This window comes from Ornithorhynchus anatinus, chromosome 21 (genome assembly GCF_004115215.2).
Source record: "Ornithorhynchus anatinus isolate Pmale09 chromosome 21, mOrnAna1.pri.v4, whole genome shotgun sequence".
NCBI lineage: Eukaryota > Metazoa > Chordata > Mammalia > Monotremata > Ornithorhynchidae > Ornithorhynchus > Ornithorhynchus anatinus.
The window spans coordinates 23,718,025-23,736,363 of NC_041748.1; the positions used below are offsets into that span (position 1 = coordinate 23,718,025).

Here is an 18,339-nt window from a genome sequence, read left to right on the forward strand (position 1 = left end):
TGACCAAAGGGTTTGGCACTAACGGGCGAGGAGGGACGCGGCCGGCCGGGGTGACGGGCCCGGGGCGAGGGGCCGTGGGCCGGGTCGGGGGGCGAGGCGGGAGGGTTGGGGGGCAGAGGGGAGGGGGTCGGGCGCGGTCCAGTCCACAATCCACTGCAAACACCAAAAAACCAACACGAAGAAAACCAGCCGAGCCCCAAGGCGTCGGATGGGCCGGGCCCGGGCCGGGCCTACGGCCGTCGCCAAGTGGCTAGCCGGGGGCGGGGCCGAGCTAGCCTGGCGGGCGGCCGAGGAAGAGGAAGAGGAGGGGTCCAGGTGAGGTCGGAGAGCCCGGTGGGGAGGGTCTAGGCCCCCTCCGCCGCCCCGGGGAGGCCTTAGGGAGGCGGGTGGGGGACAGCTGGAGGTTCACTGGGGGTGGGGGTGGGAAGGGGATGGAGGGAGGGCGAGCTGGGGGGGATGGAGCCAGGATGTGTAAGGGTTTGGGGGGGGGGGGGGGCCCGGGCCGTTCGGGGTGGGAGAGGGGAGCCGGGTGGGAGGGACTCGTGGGGGCTCCAACGAAGGCCGGTCCCGAGCCCGGATTTTGGCGAGGAGCGCGTCCCGGGGGAGGAGGGGGGTGGTCTTCGGGGGTCGTCGGGCGCTATCGGGGCCCGTAGTCGTAGCTGGCCGGACCCCCCGGGGGCGAGTACACGTTGGCGGCGGCGGTGGGGTGCGGGTGCGGGTAGCCGGGTCCGCGGAGGCCGGGCAGAGGGTAGGGCGTCGGCCGGCTCTTGGCCCCGAGGTAGTGGTCGTAGGCGGCGGCGGCGGCGGCTGCGGCGGCGGCGGCGGCCGCCGCCCCCCCCGGGTATTTGTAGGGGTGGTGCAGGGGCTCCGGGCCCTGCGGGGGCTCCAGGCGCAGGTCGGGGTGCGGGGGGCTGGGCCGGGCGGCCGCCGGCCCCGCCAGGGCTCCCAGCCCGCCGGCCACCGCCAGGGCCCCCGGGCTCAGCCCCCGCGCCAGGAGCTGCTGCGGGGGCGGCTGGTGCGGGTGGGGCGGGGGCGGGTGGGCGTGGGGCGGCCCGGCGTCGCCGTGCAGGGGGGGCCCTCCGGACTCGCGCTCGAAGTCGCGCCGGCTGTCGGCCGCCTCTGCGGGGGGCGGGGAGGGTCGGGCTCAGGGGACCCCCGTCCCCAAACCGCCGGCCGGCCGCCGACCTCCCCGCCCCCCCGGGCCCGCCCCCACGCCCACCCATTTCCAGCCGTCGTGCACGCCCCCAGATGCACACGGGCACCCCCCCCCCCCCACGAGCTCACGGATTTCCAACGATCGCGCGTACACCCGCACCCACCCCCCCCCCACGAGTTCACGGATTTCCAACGATCGTGCATACACACGCATCCACCCACACACCCGCGGGCTCACGGATTTCCAACGATCGCGCATGCACACGCACACACCCACGGGCTCACGGATCTCCAACGATCGCGCATGCACACGCACCCAACACACCCCTCACGAGTTCACGGATCTCCAACGATCGCGCATGCACACGCACCCGTGAGCTCACGGATTTGCAACGATCGTGCGTACAGGCGCACCCACACCCACGAGCTCACGGATTTCCAACGATCGTGTGCACCCCCACAAATGCAAATAATAATAATGTCGGTATTTGTTCTAGCGCCGGGACGGATACAAGCGTATTTGGTTGTCCCGCTTGGGGCTCACAGTCTTGATCCCCGTTTTACAGATGAGGGAATTGAGGCACAGAGAAGTGAGGTGACTTGCCCCAAGTCACACAACTGACAGACGGGGGAGGCGGGATGAGAACCCACGACTCCCCAGCCCGGGCTCTTTCCGCTGAGCCACACCGCTTCTCTAACACACGCATCCACACACACACACACACACACCAAACACAGCGCGGGGAGTAATCGACGCGCGTCCCAACACAGCAACACGCACGCGTGGATTCCCGGCAGCGTGCACACACAAACCCACACATGGACACATACACGTTCACGCACACAAACCCATACACATTCACGCACACTCACACACAAACCTACCCATTCACGCACACACACACAAACCCACACGAGCGCACGGATTCCCATCTACGCTCCTGCACACACATAATGCACACACACGGTGCACACACACACATCCGTCCACTCCTTTTCCCCCGGCTTTCCCCGTCGCTCCGACCCACGCGGAAACCAGGGAAAACAGCGCCCCGGGCCGTGTTGTGTGTCTCTCTCTCCCCCTTTTAATAATAATAATGTTGGTATTTGTTAAGCGCTTACTATGTGCAGAGCACTGTTCTAAGCGCTGGGGTAAACACAGGGGAATCAGGTTGTCCCACGTGGGGCTCACAGTCTTAATCCCCATTTTACAGATGAGGGAACTGAGGCACAGAGAAGTTAAGTGAGACTCTGAGCCCGTTGTTGGGCGGGGATTGTCTCTATCTGTTGCCGAATTGTCCATTCCAAGCGCTTAGTACAGTGCTCTGCACATGGTAAGCGCTCAAGAAATACTATTGAATGAATTGCCCATTCCAAGCGCTTAGTACAGTGCTCTGCACACGGTAAGCGCTCAAGAAATACTATTGAATGAATGAATTGCACATTCCAAGCGCTTAGTACAGTGCTCTGCACAGGGTAAGCGCTCACGAAATACTATTGAATGAATGAATTGCACATTCCAAGCGCTTAGCACAGTGCTCTGCACAGGGTAAGCGCTCACGAAATACTATTGAATGAATGAATTGCACATTCCAAGCGCTTAGCACAGTGCTCTGCACAGGGTAAGCGCTCACGAAATACTATTGAATGAATGAATTGCACATTCCAAGCGCTTAGCACAGTGCTCTGCACACGGTAAGCGCTCAAGAAATACGAACGAATGAATTCTCCCCGGCGGCCCCGGCCCGAGGCGGCGATGCGTCTCCCGCCGACCGACCCCTCTTTTGGGGCGGTCCGAATTCCCCACCTCTCAAGTAATCAGTCAATCACTGGTATTTATTGAGCGCTTACTGTGTGCACAGCACTGTCCTAAGCGCTGGAACCCGGGGCCCCGGATCGTCTCAGGGCCCCCCCGGGGTTGGAGCGAGTTCCGAGCGCCTTAGTCCCTGCTCTCCCCGCTCTGTCAGCTGTGTGACCGTGGGCAAGTCACTTAACTTCTCTGGGCCTCGGTTACCTCATCTGTAAATTGGGGGTTAACTGTGAGCCCCACGGGGGACAACCTGATTACCCTGTATCATCTACCCCAGCGTTTAGAACAGTGCTCGGCACCTAGTGAGCGCTTAACAAACACCAACATTATTATTATTAGTCCGCCCCCGGAATCCCGCCAAAAATATCCTCAAGGGCCAGGGGGAGGGGGCTCGATCCCCCCAAATCCCCGCCGGACCCCCGTCCTACTCACCCTTGTCGGGGATGCTGTGCTGCGCGGGAGAGGCCCCGGGGGGCCGGGAGCGGGCGAAGGCGCTCATGAGGGGCAGGGCTCCGGGTCGATGGTTTCGGGGCCTGCAGCGAGGGACGGGGTCGGGGGTGGGGGTGGGGGTGGGGGGGGTCAGTCCGGGGGAGCCCCCTCCTCCCCCTGCCCCTCCCCCCTCCCCGGGACCCCCCCCTCACCAGTCCTCGGGGTCACAGTCCCGGAAACCTTTGGCGAACGGGTTGCTGGCGATCTTGAGCTGAGTAATCTGGGGGTGGGGGAAAAGAAAAGAGGGGGGGGGGGGTCCTGAGTCCGGGAGGCGGAGACCCCCTCCAGCCGGAGTCCGGATCCGGGGGAACCCTCTCTCCCCCCGGCTCGGACCCCGCAGCTCCCGGGGGGCGGGACACGCAGGGGAGGGTCCTCGGGGCGAGGGGAGGGGATCCGGAGAGGAACCGGGCCGGGGGCTGGAGGGGGAGGTGGTCGCCGGACCCCTATATACGATGCCATTTGGTAAGCGTTTACTCTGTGCACTGTTCTGAGCGCTGGGGAGGATACAAGGTGATCAGGTTGTCCCACGTGGGGCTCACAGCCTTCACCCCCATTTTCCAGCTGAGGGAAGTGAGGCCCGGAGAAGTGAAGTGACTTGCCCAAAGTCACCCAGCGGGCAAGCGGCGGAGTAGGGATTCGAACCCATGACTCCTGACTCCCGAGCCCGGGCTCTTTCCGCTGAGCCACGCTGCTTCCCTACTGCGGGGGGCGGGGGGCGGGGAAAGCAAGGCTGGGGTCGGGGCCGGGGGGCTGGATGGGACGGGGCTGCGGGCCGTGCGCTGAAAGGTCAAAGACCCTGGGCCGCCCAGATGGGGCGGGGGGGGGGTTAGGGTCCCTACGGGCCGAAAAAGGGGGGATGGGACGGAGAGGCGAGGGTTCTCAAGCCCGGCTTCAGTCAATCACTAGTATTTATTGAGCGCTTACTAGGTGCAGAGCACTGCACTAAGCGCTTGGAATGGACAATTCGGCAACAGACGCGCTCCCCTTCGACTGATCGATCGCCACTCCCGGGAGGGCTAGGGGACCGATCCTGGGGGCCACGGGGGCTGGACGGAGCCTGGGCCAGGTGGGGGCTTTGGGGGAGGGGGAAGGGCTCGTCCCGGGGGAGAGGGCGGGGGTCCCAGCCTGAGAGCAGGCTTGGCCGGACAGAAGAGAAGCGCTTAGTACCCTGCTCTGCACCCGGTAAGCGCTCAGTAAATACGATTGAATGAATGACGCGGTAGTGGGAGGAGGTCTCTGAGGGGAGGCCTCGCCCCGGGACCGAGCCGAGATTTGCTTTATTTTCTTCCTTTCCGTGGGCGGGAAAAGGGGGGTAAAATAATAATAATGATGATGATGTTGGTAGTTGTTAAACGCTCACTAGGTGCAGAGCACTGTTCTAAGCGCTGGGGTAGACGCAGGGGAATCAGCTTGTCCCACGTGGGGCTCACAGTCTTCATCCCCATTTTACCGATGAGGGAACTGAGGCCCACAAGTGACTCGCCCCCAGTCACCCAGCTGACGAGTGGCAGAGCCGGGATTGGAACCCGTGACCTCTGCCTCCAAAGCCCGGGCTCTTTCCACTGAGCCGCGCTGCTTCTCTAAAAGCGGGGGAGACCCACTCGGGGCCAACTGGGGGCAATTAAAGGCACGGGGTTTGGGCGTCGCTGCGCGAGGAGTCCTACCGGGGTTTGGCTTTTTCTCTCGGGGGGAGGGTCCCGGCCTTGTCCCACCTCCCCAGCCTCCCCCAGCCGGGTCCCCTCCGCCCCTCACCCGGTGGTTCTGGTAGGCCGTGACGGCGGTGAAGCGCGTCTCCTCGAAGACGAAGGTTTTGAAGTTTTCCTCCGCGTACTTCTCGCTGTCCTTGCGCGGGTCCACGTAGACCACGTGGAAGCGGGGTTGGTATCTGTGCATGGAGTTCAAAATGATCTGTGACAAAAGGGGGGGCCGGTCAGAACCGGGGGGCACGGGCCGGGGAGGGGGGGGGGCGGACGGAGCCAGGGGGCAGGGATGGGAGGGTGGAAGGATTGTTGGGGAGGCGCTGGGAAGAGGGGGGCAGGATCGGGGTTACGGGGAAAACGGACCGGAATTGAGCTCACTTAGCACCGTGCGTCAATTCGGCTAACCATCAGAGTATCCGTTAAGCGCCCACTATGTGCCAGGCACTGTACTAAGCGCTGGGGTGGACCCAAGCCGATCGGGTGGGACCCAGTCCCTGTCCCACGCGGGGCTCACGGTCTCAATCCCCATTTTCCAGATGAGGTCACGGAGGCCCAGCGAAGTGAGGCGCTTTGCCCGAGGCCACACAGCAGACGAGTGGCGGAGGCGGGATTAGAACCCACGACCTTCTGACTCCCGGGCCCGGGCTCTAGCCACTGCGCCATGCTGCCTCTTTGCCAAGGTTCGCGTATAATACCGTGGGTATCTGTTAAGGGCTTACTATGTGCAGAGCACTGTTCTAAGCGCCGGGGTAGATACACGGTAATCAGGTTGTCCCACGTGAGGCTCACAGCCAACCCCCATTTTACAGATGAGGTCACTGAGGCACAGAGCAGTCACACAGCTGACCAGTGGCAGAGCCGGGATTCGAACCCATGACCTCTGACTCCCAAGCCCGGGCTCTTTCCACTGCTTCTCTATCCCGCGGTCCCGTCCCCTTCTGGGTTCAGAACGGGCCCGCGGACTTGCAGGGGCAGGGGCAGGGGGAGAGTTGGGCCTGGTCCGACCACCCTGGGTGCCCCTTCCCCCTCCCCCCCCCCCGGCGAGATTCTCCTTCTCCTACAGTTGGTCCGTTATGTCCGTCCTTCCGTCCGTCAGGCAGCTGGACAGATGTGTCTTTCCGTTTCTCAGGGCAGGGACCTTGTTTCTATTTCGATGGTATGTTTTCCACTTCCCAGCGCTCTGCTCACAGTGGGCTCCCGATATAGCACTTCGTAGGCATCTAATTCAGTGCCCTGCACGCAGTAGGCTCCCATAGAGCACTGGCCGCGACGGAAAGCACGGCTTCTGATCCTGACTCTGCCACTTGTCTCCCATGGGCCTGCGAGTCAGGAAGAACTGGGTTCTAATCCCGACTCTGACACTTGTCTGCGCAGTACTAAGCGCTCAGTACAGTGCTTGGCACCCAGTAAGCGCTCAATCAATGCGATTGAATGAATCACTGCTATGTGACCTTGGACAAGCCGCTTAACTTCTCTGTGCCTCAGTTACCTCATCTGTAAAAAAAATGGGGATTTAGACCGTGAGCCCCTTGTGGGACAGGGACGGTGTCCAATCCGATTACTATTATCTATCTCAGTGCTTCCCTACAGTGCCTGGCGGATAGAAAGCGCTTATCAAACACCATAAAAGAGTGGGTGCCCATACTTTTCTGCCGTGTGACCTTGGGCAAATCACTTGACTTCTCTGTGCCTCAGTTCCCTCATTTGTAAAAAAAAAATGGGGATTAAGACTGCGAGCCCATGTGGGACAGCCTGGTTATCTCGTACCTGTCCCAGCGCTTAGAACAGTGTTTGGCACATAGTAAGTGCTTAACAAATACCGTCGTCATTATTATTGTGATTATTATTATTAGAGACTAAAGTGATGATGGTGCCGACAAAGAGTACAGTGCTAAGCGCTCAGTACAGTGCTCTGCACATAGTAGGCGCTCAGTAAATACGATCGAATGAATGGATGGATGACCCGGCCAAGGTCCCAAGGGACTGTGTCACTCCAGGGCAGGATCTGTGCCCCACTGAGTCCATGACCCTGAGGGTCCGTGTTCCCGAGGACCTTTTTTTTCTTTCAATAGTGTTCATTGAACGCTTACTATGTGCAGAGCACTGCACTAAGCGCTAGGAATGTACAAATCGGTAACAGATAGAGACAGTCCCTGCCCTTTGACGGGCTTACGGTCTCATCGGGGGACCTGTGCCCCTGAGGTCCATGACCCCGAGGGTCTGGGACCCCAAGAATCCGTACCCCCGAAGTCCAAGCCCTCGAGGTTGAGCGGGGACGGGGAGAACACCCTTTTTTCTTTCTTACGGACGGCCCAGCCCCTCTTCACTCCACCCTCCTGGACAACCGCGGTCCCAACCCGTCCGATTAGACTGTGAGCCCGCCGTTGGGCAGGGAGAGTCTCTATCGGTTGCCAGATTGTCCATTCCAAGCGCTTAGTACAGTTCTCTGCACATAGTAAGCGCTCAATAAATACTATTGAACGAACGAATGAATAATCACGCTAAAAACCCGCTTGGCCCGAAAGGCCCAGAATCCAGCCCAGTCCTCCGTCTTCATTCAGTCGTATTTACTGAGCACTTATTCATTCGATAGTATTTACTGAGCGCTTACTATGTGCAGAGCACTGGACTAAGCGCTTGGAATGGACCAATCGGCAACAGATAGAGATAGTCCCTGCCCTTTGACGGGCTTACTGTGTGCAGAGCACTACTGAGCGTCTTCCTTTGGCTCTGGGCACGGTCCCCTCCCTGCCTCCTCTGCCCTCCTGGTGACTGTCACCCCCGTGGGGCTCCCATCTGCCCGCCGGTCCGCCCGTCTGTCCAGCGGGGAGGGAGGCGGCCCCGTCCCATTCCCCGTTGGAGCGGGCGGGCCGAGGGCGGGAGGAGAGTGGGGTCACTCACGTGGCCGTTGTCGTCCAGCAAGTTGTTGGTCAGTTTGAGCTTGTCGAAGGACACGATCTGCTTCATCCACTGCGCGCCCTTGGCGGGCGAGTCCGGATGGTAGTGGACGCGGCCGGGGGTGGCGGGGTCCGCCTTTCCCGCCACCAGCCACGAGGAGCTGTGGAAGGCGTATCTGGGGTCGGGGAGAGGGGGCAAGTTCAGGGTCCGGGGAGACCCCTCCCCACCTCCCGTCCGCCCTGGGGGCGCCGACACACACCTGGGCCCACGTTCAGAATACACGCACGGGGAACCCCTCAGAACTCACAATCACACGCACCGAATATGCCCGCACAGGCTCGCGAAGAACACATACAGGCCCCCACAGAATACATATTCCCACGCGTGGAATACGCACCCTCGTTCGCACCGCATGCATTCAGCACCGCCCTCACTCCCCCCGCAAACTAACCTACACACAAAATTAGACACTCAGGCCCGCTCGGAAAACAAGCAGAAAACGCACTGGCACACGGATAACAAATAACGACCCACATAGGATACAGACAGATGGAAACATGAAGAACACAGGCACATGTACACAGACGCACACTGACACACCCGCGGCAACAGACACTGTCCTGAGAAAATAGGAGAACGAGGCCGGGGGAGGGGCACATTTCCCGGGTCTCCTCCCTCCGGAATGTGTGAGCTTGTGTGCACGCACATGGGTTGGAATGATATTGGGGGTGAAATGAGTGTGGGTAGACCGGTGTGAACAGGGATTTTGAGATCGTCACGACAGAAACCATGTGATCGTGCAGGCAAATCAAGACGTGGGCTTCGTGTTTCTGGGTGTGTGTTGCGGAGTTCGTGTGAGTAGACGTGAGTCCAGATTCGTACGAACGGGTGTGAATTCGAGGGTTTAAAACGTGCGCGTCAGTGTTTATGTCCGTTCTCATCGTGCATTTGTATGTATGGGGCTGTTTCGGGTGAGTCCCTGTGTCTCCGTGTGTGTTTCGCGTGTACCCGCGAGTGTCTGACTGTGTGTCTGTTTATCCTTGCCTTCGTGCGTCCCCAGTCCATCCGGACGGACCGGGACTGTTTCCGGGTGCTCCCTCCACGGTTTTCCCGGTATTCCCTCCCCTCCTTTCGTCCCTCCCTCCACCCCCGCTCCCTGTCCCCCGCAGCCCGATTCGGCGGGGGCCGCGAGGCCGAGCGCCAGAGTCCCGGGCCGGTCCAGGATCCCGCTCCACTGAGTCCAGCCCCGGCTGGCCGAGCTGCGGGTCCGGCCGAGCGGGGACTGACCGCTTCCCTTTCCCAGAGAAAGGGACACGGGCGGGGACCCAAAACGGAAAGGGACCTCGCCAGACGCGGGGACGGGCACCCGGACCCTCTCCAGGACGCGGACCCAGGCACACACCAGAAATAGGGGCACACACCTGGACGCGGGCGCTCACACGGGGGGACGCGCTCGTACACTCCGGGGGACAGGACAGCACGCCCTTCGCACACACCCGGCAGACAGGCCCTCGCGTTCGGGGAGCACATCCAGGTCCCTGGGCAGTCGAGGGCACCCCGTTATCCACCCGCGCCCACTCCCCGCCCGGGACTCGCCGGTAGCGCTTGTCGTCCACCGGCACGAAGTCCATGAGCAGCATGTAATCGGCCACGGGATCCATCCCGAACAGCTTCACCTGGAAGGTGGGGAACATCCGCCTGCGGGGAAGGGGGACGGTCAGCTGGGGAGAGGGGGACGGTCAGTCGGGGGGCTGGCGGCCGTCAGCTTTGGAGAGGGGGATGGTCAGCTGAGGGAAGGCGGCGGCCAGCTAGGGAGAGGGGGACGGTCAGTTAGGGAGGGGGAATGGTCAGCTGGGGAACGGGGTGATCGGCTGGAGAGAGGACGACGGTCAGCTCGTTGGAGGGGAGCGGTCAGCCGCGAGCTGGGAGCTGGGGACGGGCCCGGGGGACCCCGGCCGAGGTCTTCGATAACGACAACGACGGTATTTCTCTCGCCGATCCCGGAGGGCCCGGGAGGGAGAGACGCCGGGGCCCGGGGCTGCTCGGTCGGGAAAGAGCGACCCACCGGGTGGGCCGGAGGAAGGTCGGAATGGACTTCCAGACTGTGAGCTCGTCGTTGGATAGGTTTGTCCCTATCCGTTGCCCATAGGTACTTTCCAAGCGCTTAGTACAGTGCTCTGCACACAGTAAGCGCTCAATAAATACGATTAAATGAATGAATGGGGAGAGGGGTCCAGGCTGGACCCCCGGAAAAGCGGGGGTCGACCCGGCTCTGACTGTGGCTCTTCGCCGCTCGGTCTCTGTCTTTCCTCCGTTGGCGTCTCAGATTCTTTGTCTCTGTCTCTCGATCTTTCTGTCTCTCTGCCGTTCAGTCTCTGTCTTTCCTCTGTGGGTCTCTCGGATTCCTCGTCTCTGCCTCTAGCTCCGTCGCTGTCTCTCCGCCACTCGGTCTCTGCCTTTCGTCCGTTGACCTCTCAGATTCTGTCTCTAGCTCGGTCTCTGTCTTTCCACCGTGGGTCTCTCACATTCTTTGTCTCTGTCTCCAGCTCTGTCTCCCCGCCGCTCGGTCTCCGTCTTTCCTCCTTGGGTCTCTCAGATTGTCTCCAGTTGTGTCTCTGTCTCCAGCTCTTGTCTCTGTCTCCCCGCCGCTCGGTCTCTGCCTTTTCTCCGTGGGTCTCTCGGATTCTTTGTCTCTGTCTCCAGCTCTGTCTTGCCTTTCCTTCGTGGGTCTCAGATTGTCTCTGTCTCCAGCTCTGACTCCAGCTCTGTCTCTATCTCCCCGCCGCTCTGTCTCCGTCTTTCCTCCGTGGGTCTCTCAAACTCTTTGTCTCTGTCTCTAGCCCCATCTCTCGACCTCTCCTTCGCCGGTCTCCTCTCTTTCTTTCTCTCTTTCACTGCTTCTATCTCTCCCCCCTCGGTCTCTCTCTGTCTCTGTCTATCTCTGTCTCCCCGCCCCCGAACCCACTTCCCGCCGCCTCCAAAATCTCGCGTCCCTCATGGAGGCGCCCCCCTCTCCCCCCCCCGGTCCTTGAGGCCCGGTTGGAGGTCGGGGGGCTCCCGGGGCTCCGTGCGGATCGGGGGGAGACCGGAGGCGGCCCGGCGGGAGGAGCCCGCGGCTCCCGACCGGCGGACCCGGGTTTCCGACCACGCGAAACTCCCGCGCCGACCGGCCGCCCGCCCCACCGCGGCTCTCTGGAGTGCGATTCGCACCCTGCTCGCCCCGCTGGGCCTACCGCTCCTCGGCCTACCGTTCCCCGGCTCGGTTCTCCCCGGGGGAGCCGGGAGAAGGAGCGGAATAGATTTATATGACTGTGGGAAAATCCGCCCAAACCGAAGCCCGGTCCGCCGCGGGGGCTAGGCCGGGAGCGCCCTTTCCCCCTCGTCTCCGCTTCGCCCTCCATTACCCGGTTTGAATTTGGGTCCATTTTCCCTAATCCTGAATTTTCCGGATAATCGTCTCAATTTTCCGCTCCGAGTTCCCCGCGCGGATCTCGGGTGGCGTTTGAAAACGCGCGGGGGGGCGGAGGATGGGTGCGGGTGGGGGCCGTACGGGAGGCCCAGGCCCCCCCGGTCCCGAAACGCCAAGGCTACTCGGGACCCTCGGACTCGGTGTCCGTTTCGCCCGGTCGGGGAATGACGCTCTGCTTCTCCGCCATCGCCGTATGTTTTAGGCCTGAGATTCCGCCCTGGACCCCGGCTGCGCTTTGGCTGGGGAAGGCCCGGACACCCCAACCGGGCCCAGCCGGGCCGCCCCAACCTCTGACCCGCCATCCCGGGAAAATAAAATCTCGAGGAAGAATTCGGTTTGTTTGTTTTGTGAAAGGCGGCGGGCAGGGTCAGTCCCGGGGCCTCAAGGACCGGCGGTGGACGGGAGGCTGTGTGTGTGTGAGAGAGTATATACGTGTGTGTGTATGTGTGTGTATACGCGCGCGCACCGTGTTTGTTTCTCTGAACGGGTGTGTGAGCATGAATAGGTGTGTGAATTTATGGGAGTCCGCGTATGCACGAATGTAGGACGCTGGTGTTTGTTCGGCGGCTTGTGAGTGTGTGAGAATGTGTTTACAGAAGGGGGTGTATCCATGTGAGTGTACGAGTGAGGGAGTCGTGTGTGTGCGTGTGTGGGTGTGTGTGGTGGGGGGGGTCGGGGTGTGTGTGTGTGTGTGTGTGTGTGTGTGTGTGTACCCTGTGCTCGCTTTTTCAGTCGAAAACAAACACTGTAACGTCTCGACCGCCCCTTCTCGTCCGGCCGCGGCCCCAGACTTGAAAATCCGGGATTGGCGCAGTGGGAGGCCGATTCGCTCCTCTCGTCCCCGGATCCCGGGTCCCGACCGCCGGCTCCCGACCCCCGACCCCCGACCCCCGGCTCGACCCGTCCGGAGAGGGTCGATCCTCAAACGTACAGCGCGGCCGGACCAGGCCCGACCAGGGCGGGCGGGCGGACCAGGCCGGGCCGGGCCCTGCCGGGGCCGGCCATTTCGCCGGGGCCCGCGGCCAGTCGAGCCGATCCCGCTTTTCGCTCCTTCCGACCGATTTTGGGTGGCGGACCCCGACCCCCGCGGGCGCGTTCGTGGGCGTGGGAGCGCGCCTGGCTCTCCCAACAGGACCGGAGTTCACTTTTTATTGTGCGCGACCCGGAATTGTGCGGGCGCGTCTACTCCACCCTGCCCCGACCCGCCGCCTTTGTCCCCCGCTCGCACGGCTGCCCCCCGCGGACCCACTGTCTGTCCCGCCACTGTCCGTCTGTCCGTCCCGTTCTCTCCGCCACCGTTTCTGCCTGTCTCCTCCCCCGCCTGGTTTCTGTTTGTCCGTCCGCCTCCGCCAAGGGTTTCCGTCGGTCCGTCTCTGCCTCGGTCTCCCCCCCGTGCCCGTCCGCCTCCCCGCCTCCCCAAGTCCGTCCGTCCGTCCTTGCAGCCGGGAGCCCTCGGGGTGAGAGCGGCGGTGGGCCGAGGTGGGGTTTGCCGCCTGCGACCCCCAAGGCGCCGTTTCCCGGTCCCGCGCGTTCCTCCTCCGTCCCTCCGTCCCCGCTTGGGGAATCAGGGGCCCGAAATTCCCCGTGGGAGCCCCTGCCTTGGGCGCCGGGGAAAGCGAAACTTTCGCCCCTCGCAGTTCGGAGCGGGTCCCCGGGCCGGCCGGGACTCCGGGAGACTGCGGCGGCTCGGGCCGGGGGGCTCGGGGGTCGTCAGGGAGGGGCTGCGGGCCGGCCTGCCTCTCCGGCCCCGCGGACCCCCCCGAGCCCGTCCGGAGCCGCTCCCGAGCAGAGCCGACTCCCCGGCCCGGCCCGGCCCGGCCCGGCCGGCACCCAACTGCCTCGTCCCTCTCCAGGGGCCGGGGACCCCCTCGGTCCGCGGCGCTTCCCGACCCACACCGGAGTCTGCCCGGGGGACCGGTGTGGGTGTGGGGGGCAGGGCAGGACGGGGAATGGGGGGGTCGCGGAGCGGATCCAGGGGTCCCCCCCTCCCCTCCGCCGCCCGCGCGCACCAACCCGCTGGTTTCCAAGGGGAGGGGGCCCCGCGTGGAGAGGTGCTGGCGTTGGGGGAGAGGGGGTGTCTGACCTGCCGGCTTTGGTGACGATCATCTCGGTTCCCAGCTGGTTGAACTCGTCCCACAGCGAGCTCATCTCCAGCTGCACGGCCACGCCGCCCACCTTGGGGTTCTTCTTCACCGGCGCCTTGGGGGCGGCCGCTCCGGCGCAGCGGGGCCCGGCAGCTTCGCGCTCGGGGCCTCCGGGCTGCGCGGGGCCCGGGAAGGGGTATCCGTGCGGGGCCGGGGCCGGGACCGGGGCCGGGGGCGGCGGCGGGGCCGGAGGAGGGGCGGCCGGCGGAGGGGCGGCCGCGGGCTGCCCGGCGGGGCAGGGGTCGTACAGAGGAGGCGGCGGCGGCGCTTCATGGTGGGCGTAGGGGTCCGCCGCCGGGGGGGAGAGGTGGTAGCCCCCCGCGCCGCTGAGGCTGCTCAGGCTGCTGGCGGTGAAAGCTGCAACGTCGCAGAAGCGGGACAGCTGCGTCAGCCACGGGCTGGAGATGGCCGAGATCATGCCCGGGCCGGGGGCGGGGGGCCGCCCTCCCTTCCTCCCTGGCTCCGTCAGCTCCCGGCCGGCTCCGGCTCCCGCTCCGGCTCCCGCTCCCGCTGGCGCTCCCGCTCCGGCTCCCGCTCCTCCGCCCGCAGCGCTCCCTGCCTCCCGCCCGGGCTCCTCTCGCCGCCCCCGCCCCCTGCGCCCCGCCTCCTCTCCCCTCCTCCTCCTCCTCCCTCCTCCCCCGCCGTGCCTCCTCCCCCTCCCCCTCCCCGTCCTCCTGCGCCGGCACCGCGGGCCCCCCGGCCGGGGTCGGTGCAGGACCGGCTCCCCCGACCCCCGCATCGGGGCCGGGCAGCCGGACGTCCCGCGCCGTCCCGCGCCGTCCCGGGCCCTTTATGCGGGCAGAGGCCCGCGGCCGGGACTGACGGCGCCGCGGGACCTCCCGCCCCCTCCCCTCGCCGCCGCGGCCAGCCCGGACCCCCGGGGGGGCGGTTAATTGAGTGGGGGGCGGGAGTGCGGCGGCCCGAGAGGCCGGGGAAGAAGCCCCCCCCCGGGACGAGGGCTTTCGAGCCCGGCCCGGTTTTCCCCGCAACCGGGGCCGCTCTGAGCTCTGCGCCTCCTTTCGTTTCCGCCTTGTTTCGTTTGCCTTCTCTTTCCTCCTTCGGCCTCTCTCTTCCCCGCTTCCCCACCCGTCCCTTCTCGCCCTTGCCCTGTTTCTTTCTCTCCGTCTTCGTTAGTTCTTGTCCCCCTTTCCTTCTCCCTTCCGTTTCTCTCCGTCTCCCTCACGACCCCCTTTCTTCCCTTCTCAATTCTCTCCCTTCTTTTCTCGCTCCCGATGGCCTATTCTCTCCCTCCAGAGAAAACCCCCTCCACCTTATTTCCTTGCCTCGATTTCCTTTTTCCCTTTTCTCTCCCACTCGTTTACTTTTTCTATTTCTCCGCCTCCCTCCGTCTTTTCCCTCTCCCTCTCCCGTCTCTATTCTTCTTCTCCCCTTTCTTCCCCCTGTCCGTTCCTTTCGTTTCTGTTTTTTTCCCCTCCGGTTCGTTTTCTCTTCCTTTTTGTTTGTGTATCTCGCTTCTCTCTGCACCTCTCTGATTTCATCGTCCCGTCTTCTGCCTTCCGTCTCCCCTTCGGCCCTCTGCCGGTCTTCTCGCCTGTCCGTCTGTTGACCTGTCTCTCTGCCCTTTCTCTCCGCAGCTCCCGTTCCCTGCGCTCCTCCGCCCGGGTCCGGCCGTCACCCCCCTTCCCGCCTCACGCCCCGGCCGCGGGCCGCAGCGAATTCGGGTGTCCGCAGGCCGGAGGAAGGCGGGCGGGCGGCTGGGCCGGGTGGATTTCGAGGGGAACCAGGGGCGCTTCCCCAGCTAGGGACCGCTCGAGGCCTGCTCGGCTCTCCTAGTCGCTGGACCCCGGCTCCCGGGCCTGGGCGCAACGTTCAGCGGGGTCCGACCGGGGCCGGACCGGGCAGGGGCTGGATTGGGCCGGGCCCCGGGGGCAAGGCCCACTCGGGGAGGGAGCCCAGCGGGCTCGGGCTTGACCAAAGTCCTCTTCGTCCCTGAGGCCGCGTCCATAAGGCCCCGCTGAGAGTTGGGCCTGGGCCGTGACCTGGATATTTCCAACCCCAACCCCCTCCGCTTTTTCTGCCCCTCCCCCCCCCCCCAGTCCCCATCCCTCCCCCTTTTCTCCCCCCGCTCCCGCCCCAACCGGGGCCCCGAGAAAGGGTCTCTGTTTGCGCCCCGATTCCGTCCGCGGGCACCGCCGCCCCAGGCCCGGTCCTTGGAGCCGCCGGTCGCTCAGGGTCGAGGGCAGAGCGGGCCGGCGAGCCTGGGGGTCCCGGGTCTGCCCTTCGCTGCCCTCCACTGCCCTCCACCCCCCGACTCTGCGCCCCCTCCGATCCGCTCTCTGACCCTCCCCCGCGTCTCCTCCCCGGGCCCGGGCCCCGTGGGCTGCTCACCGCACCTGCGTGGGTCCCCCGCCCCCGCCGCTCCCCGCACCGCCCCCGCGCCCCCGGCCCGCCGTACCTTCCATGTCCCTGGTAACGGCGCTGAAATGCATCCTCGGCGGGCCGCTGCCCAGCGCGCAAGGCTTGGCCAGGCCGCCGGCCGCCGGCCCCTCGGCGAGCGCTCCCCGGCCGGCGCGCTGGGCGGCCGCTGCGATCAGAGAGGCGATGCTGAACGCGTTGGCCTTGGGCGAGAGCGGGCTGGGCTCGTCCATAGGGGAGCCCCCGCCGCAGCCGCCCGACTGCGCCCCGCACCGCGCCGCAGCGCCCGGCGGAGGGGCGGGGGGCAGAGCGGGGAGGGCTGGGGGAGGGGACCCGCTGGGGGGGGGGGGCGGGAGAGCCGGGGGGAGGGGGGGGGGCGAGGGGCAGGGACCGCAGGAGGGGGCCGGGCGGAAGTGCCGCTCAAACTCCCGCAGTCGGGGGAGTCGCACGCGGGGCGGGGAAGGGGGGGTGGGGAAGGGGGTCCCGGCGGGGGTCCCGGCGGGGGTCCACGGATCGATGGATTGATTGATTGGCTTGTTTGTTTTCCTGGCGTAAGTGTCTCCGTTCAAAGCGCCTCCACCCCCGGCCTCCATCCCCTTCCGCCCCCCACCCCCCGCTCCCCCCTTTCCCTCCGTCCCCCGCCCCCTCCGAGTCAGGCCCGACCGGCCGCGGCCGGGAGCCCGGGGCCTGACCCGCTCCGGCGCCCACAGGCGCTCATCCTCACTCGCACGGATAGGCGCCTCGACATTCCCACCCGGGGCCACGCGCAAACCCCCAAGCGCTCCCGCACCGACAGTCCTCCCTTCCCTTCCCCGCGACGCGCCGGCCCGCTAACTCAGACCCACGCGAGCCCCCGCTGCCTCCCGTTCCAGGGAGGGTCCCGTTCCAGGGTCCCTCCCTCCTCCGTCCTCGGGCTACCCCAGGGCCTCGGTTAGCCCTGCGGCCCGGTCCCCGAGCCCCGACCACCCCCAGGTAACCCCCGCCCCCCTGCCGCCGCCGCCACGGGCCTCGGCAGAGCTGGGGAAACCGGCCAGGCCGCGGCCGTCGGGGCGAAGAGAGGTCCCGGCCGGCCGGCGCGATCCCCGTCGTCGCCCCCTTCGCTCTTGGGGAAAACCAGTCCAGCGGAGCCCCGACCCATTCGGCCCGGAGACCCTTCCTCGCGGCGGGGGCCCGGGGCGAGCCCGGGTCCGCGCGGGACTGCGTCCCGGGGGGGAGGGAAGGGTCGCTTGGGTCCGGCTGAGTCCGTCTGTCTGGGGAAGGTGGGTTTTGTCCGTCCGAGTGGGGACCTCCAGCGCCCGGCCTGGCCGGCATCTCCGACCAGACGCGGGGACGTGGGAGACGGTCGGGGCCTACGGCCCGGTTGTCGGCTCCTGGGTGTGTGAGGTCCGTGGACCTTCTGCGCGAATGTCCGTGGGCCGCAGTGTGCGAGTCGGTGTCTGCCTGCCATGTGTGGCTCTGTGTGCCGTGTGCCGGTGGGAGTGCGGGCCTGTCTGCGAGCCATGTGTGTGTCTGGTGGCCATTCTGAGAGTGTCTGTCGGGGCCGTGTGTGGGTCCACGTGCGCTCTGGGTGTGTTTTTCGTCCGTGTCCCGGTGAGGTGGGGAAGCCTTTGCGTGTGCGTGTGCCAGGGTGAGTCTGTGTCCGTGTGCCAGCGTGAGCGTGTGTCCGTGGTGTGTGTGTGTGTGATGTGTATAGGGGTGTGTGTGTGTGTGTGTGCGCGCACTCACTGTGACCCCTCTGTAGCTCCATCAGAGCTGGGAGTTGGGAAAAGCCGAACCTGACCGGGGTGGCGAGATGCCGAGGTGCCGGGGGGCCGGCGGGTGGGTTTGGGGGGCCGAGGGGCGGGACCGGGGGGTTGGGGAGGGGGCGGGGCCTCCGGAGCGAAGCAGCGCTTCTCGCCCTTCGCCCGCGGGCCCGGAGTCGCTGGAGGCCCTGGAGCCGCCGGGCCCGGCCTGAGCCGAGCTCCAGGGGACCGGGCCCGCCCCTCCCCATCAGATGCTCCCGTGCTCCCAGTGCTCCCAGTGCTCAGCGGCGTGGAGCAAAGCGGGGCGGGACGGGGATTCGATTCTCGCCGGTTTTCCCGCACGGGCCGCTCGATTCCTTCCCTCTCCCCTTGCCCTTTCTTTTCCGTTTGCCCCAGCCCGTAGCCAGTCCCCGTCCCGTCCTTGCCCCTCGTCCCAGCCCCGGTTCCAGCCCCCTCGGGGGCGACCCGTTCGCCCCCCCCCACCCCGCGGATCCGACCCTGGAGCGCTTTCCCCGTCCCGCGGTGAGGCGGACACTCACGGCTCCGACCGCGGAAC

At 65.3% G+C, this 18,339-nt stretch overlaps 1 protein-coding gene across 1 annotated transcript; it reads right to left on the minus strand.

The window, feature by feature from the left end:
* Positions 1-524: 524 nt before the first annotated feature.
* TBX1 (T-box transcription factor 1) lies at positions 525-16,274 on the minus strand. Its single transcript, XM_029049050.2, has 8 exons — positions 16,082-16,274; positions 13,605-14,022; positions 9,649-9,750; positions 8,056-8,227; positions 5,207-5,362; positions 3,607-3,674; positions 3,398-3,498; positions 525-1,119 (listed from the first exon to the last, which is right to left on the minus strand). The coding sequence occupies exons 1-8, from the start codon at positions 16,272-16,274 to the stop codon at positions 638-640; spliced, it is 1,692 nt and encodes a 563-aa protein (XP_028904883.2). The 3' UTR covers positions 525-637.
* Positions 16,275-18,339: the final 2,065 nt, after the last annotated feature.

What these genes read in the sequence shown, in the direction of transcription:
- TBX1 (XM_029049050.2), bottom strand. Translation starts at nt 16,274, where the DNA reads ATGGACGAGCCCAGCCCGCTCTCGCCCAAGGCCAACGCGTTCAGCATC. An exon ending in CGTTACCAGGGACATGGAAG is followed by an intron (nt 14,023 to 16,081) that starts GTACGGCGGGCC and finishes GCGACGTTGCAG; the next exon opens with CTTTCACCGCCAGCAGCCTG. An exon ending in TGCTGGACGACAACGGCCAC is followed by an intron (nt 5,363 to 8,055) that starts GTGAGTGACCCC and finishes CTTTTGTCACAG; the next exon opens with ATCATTTTGAACTCCATGCA.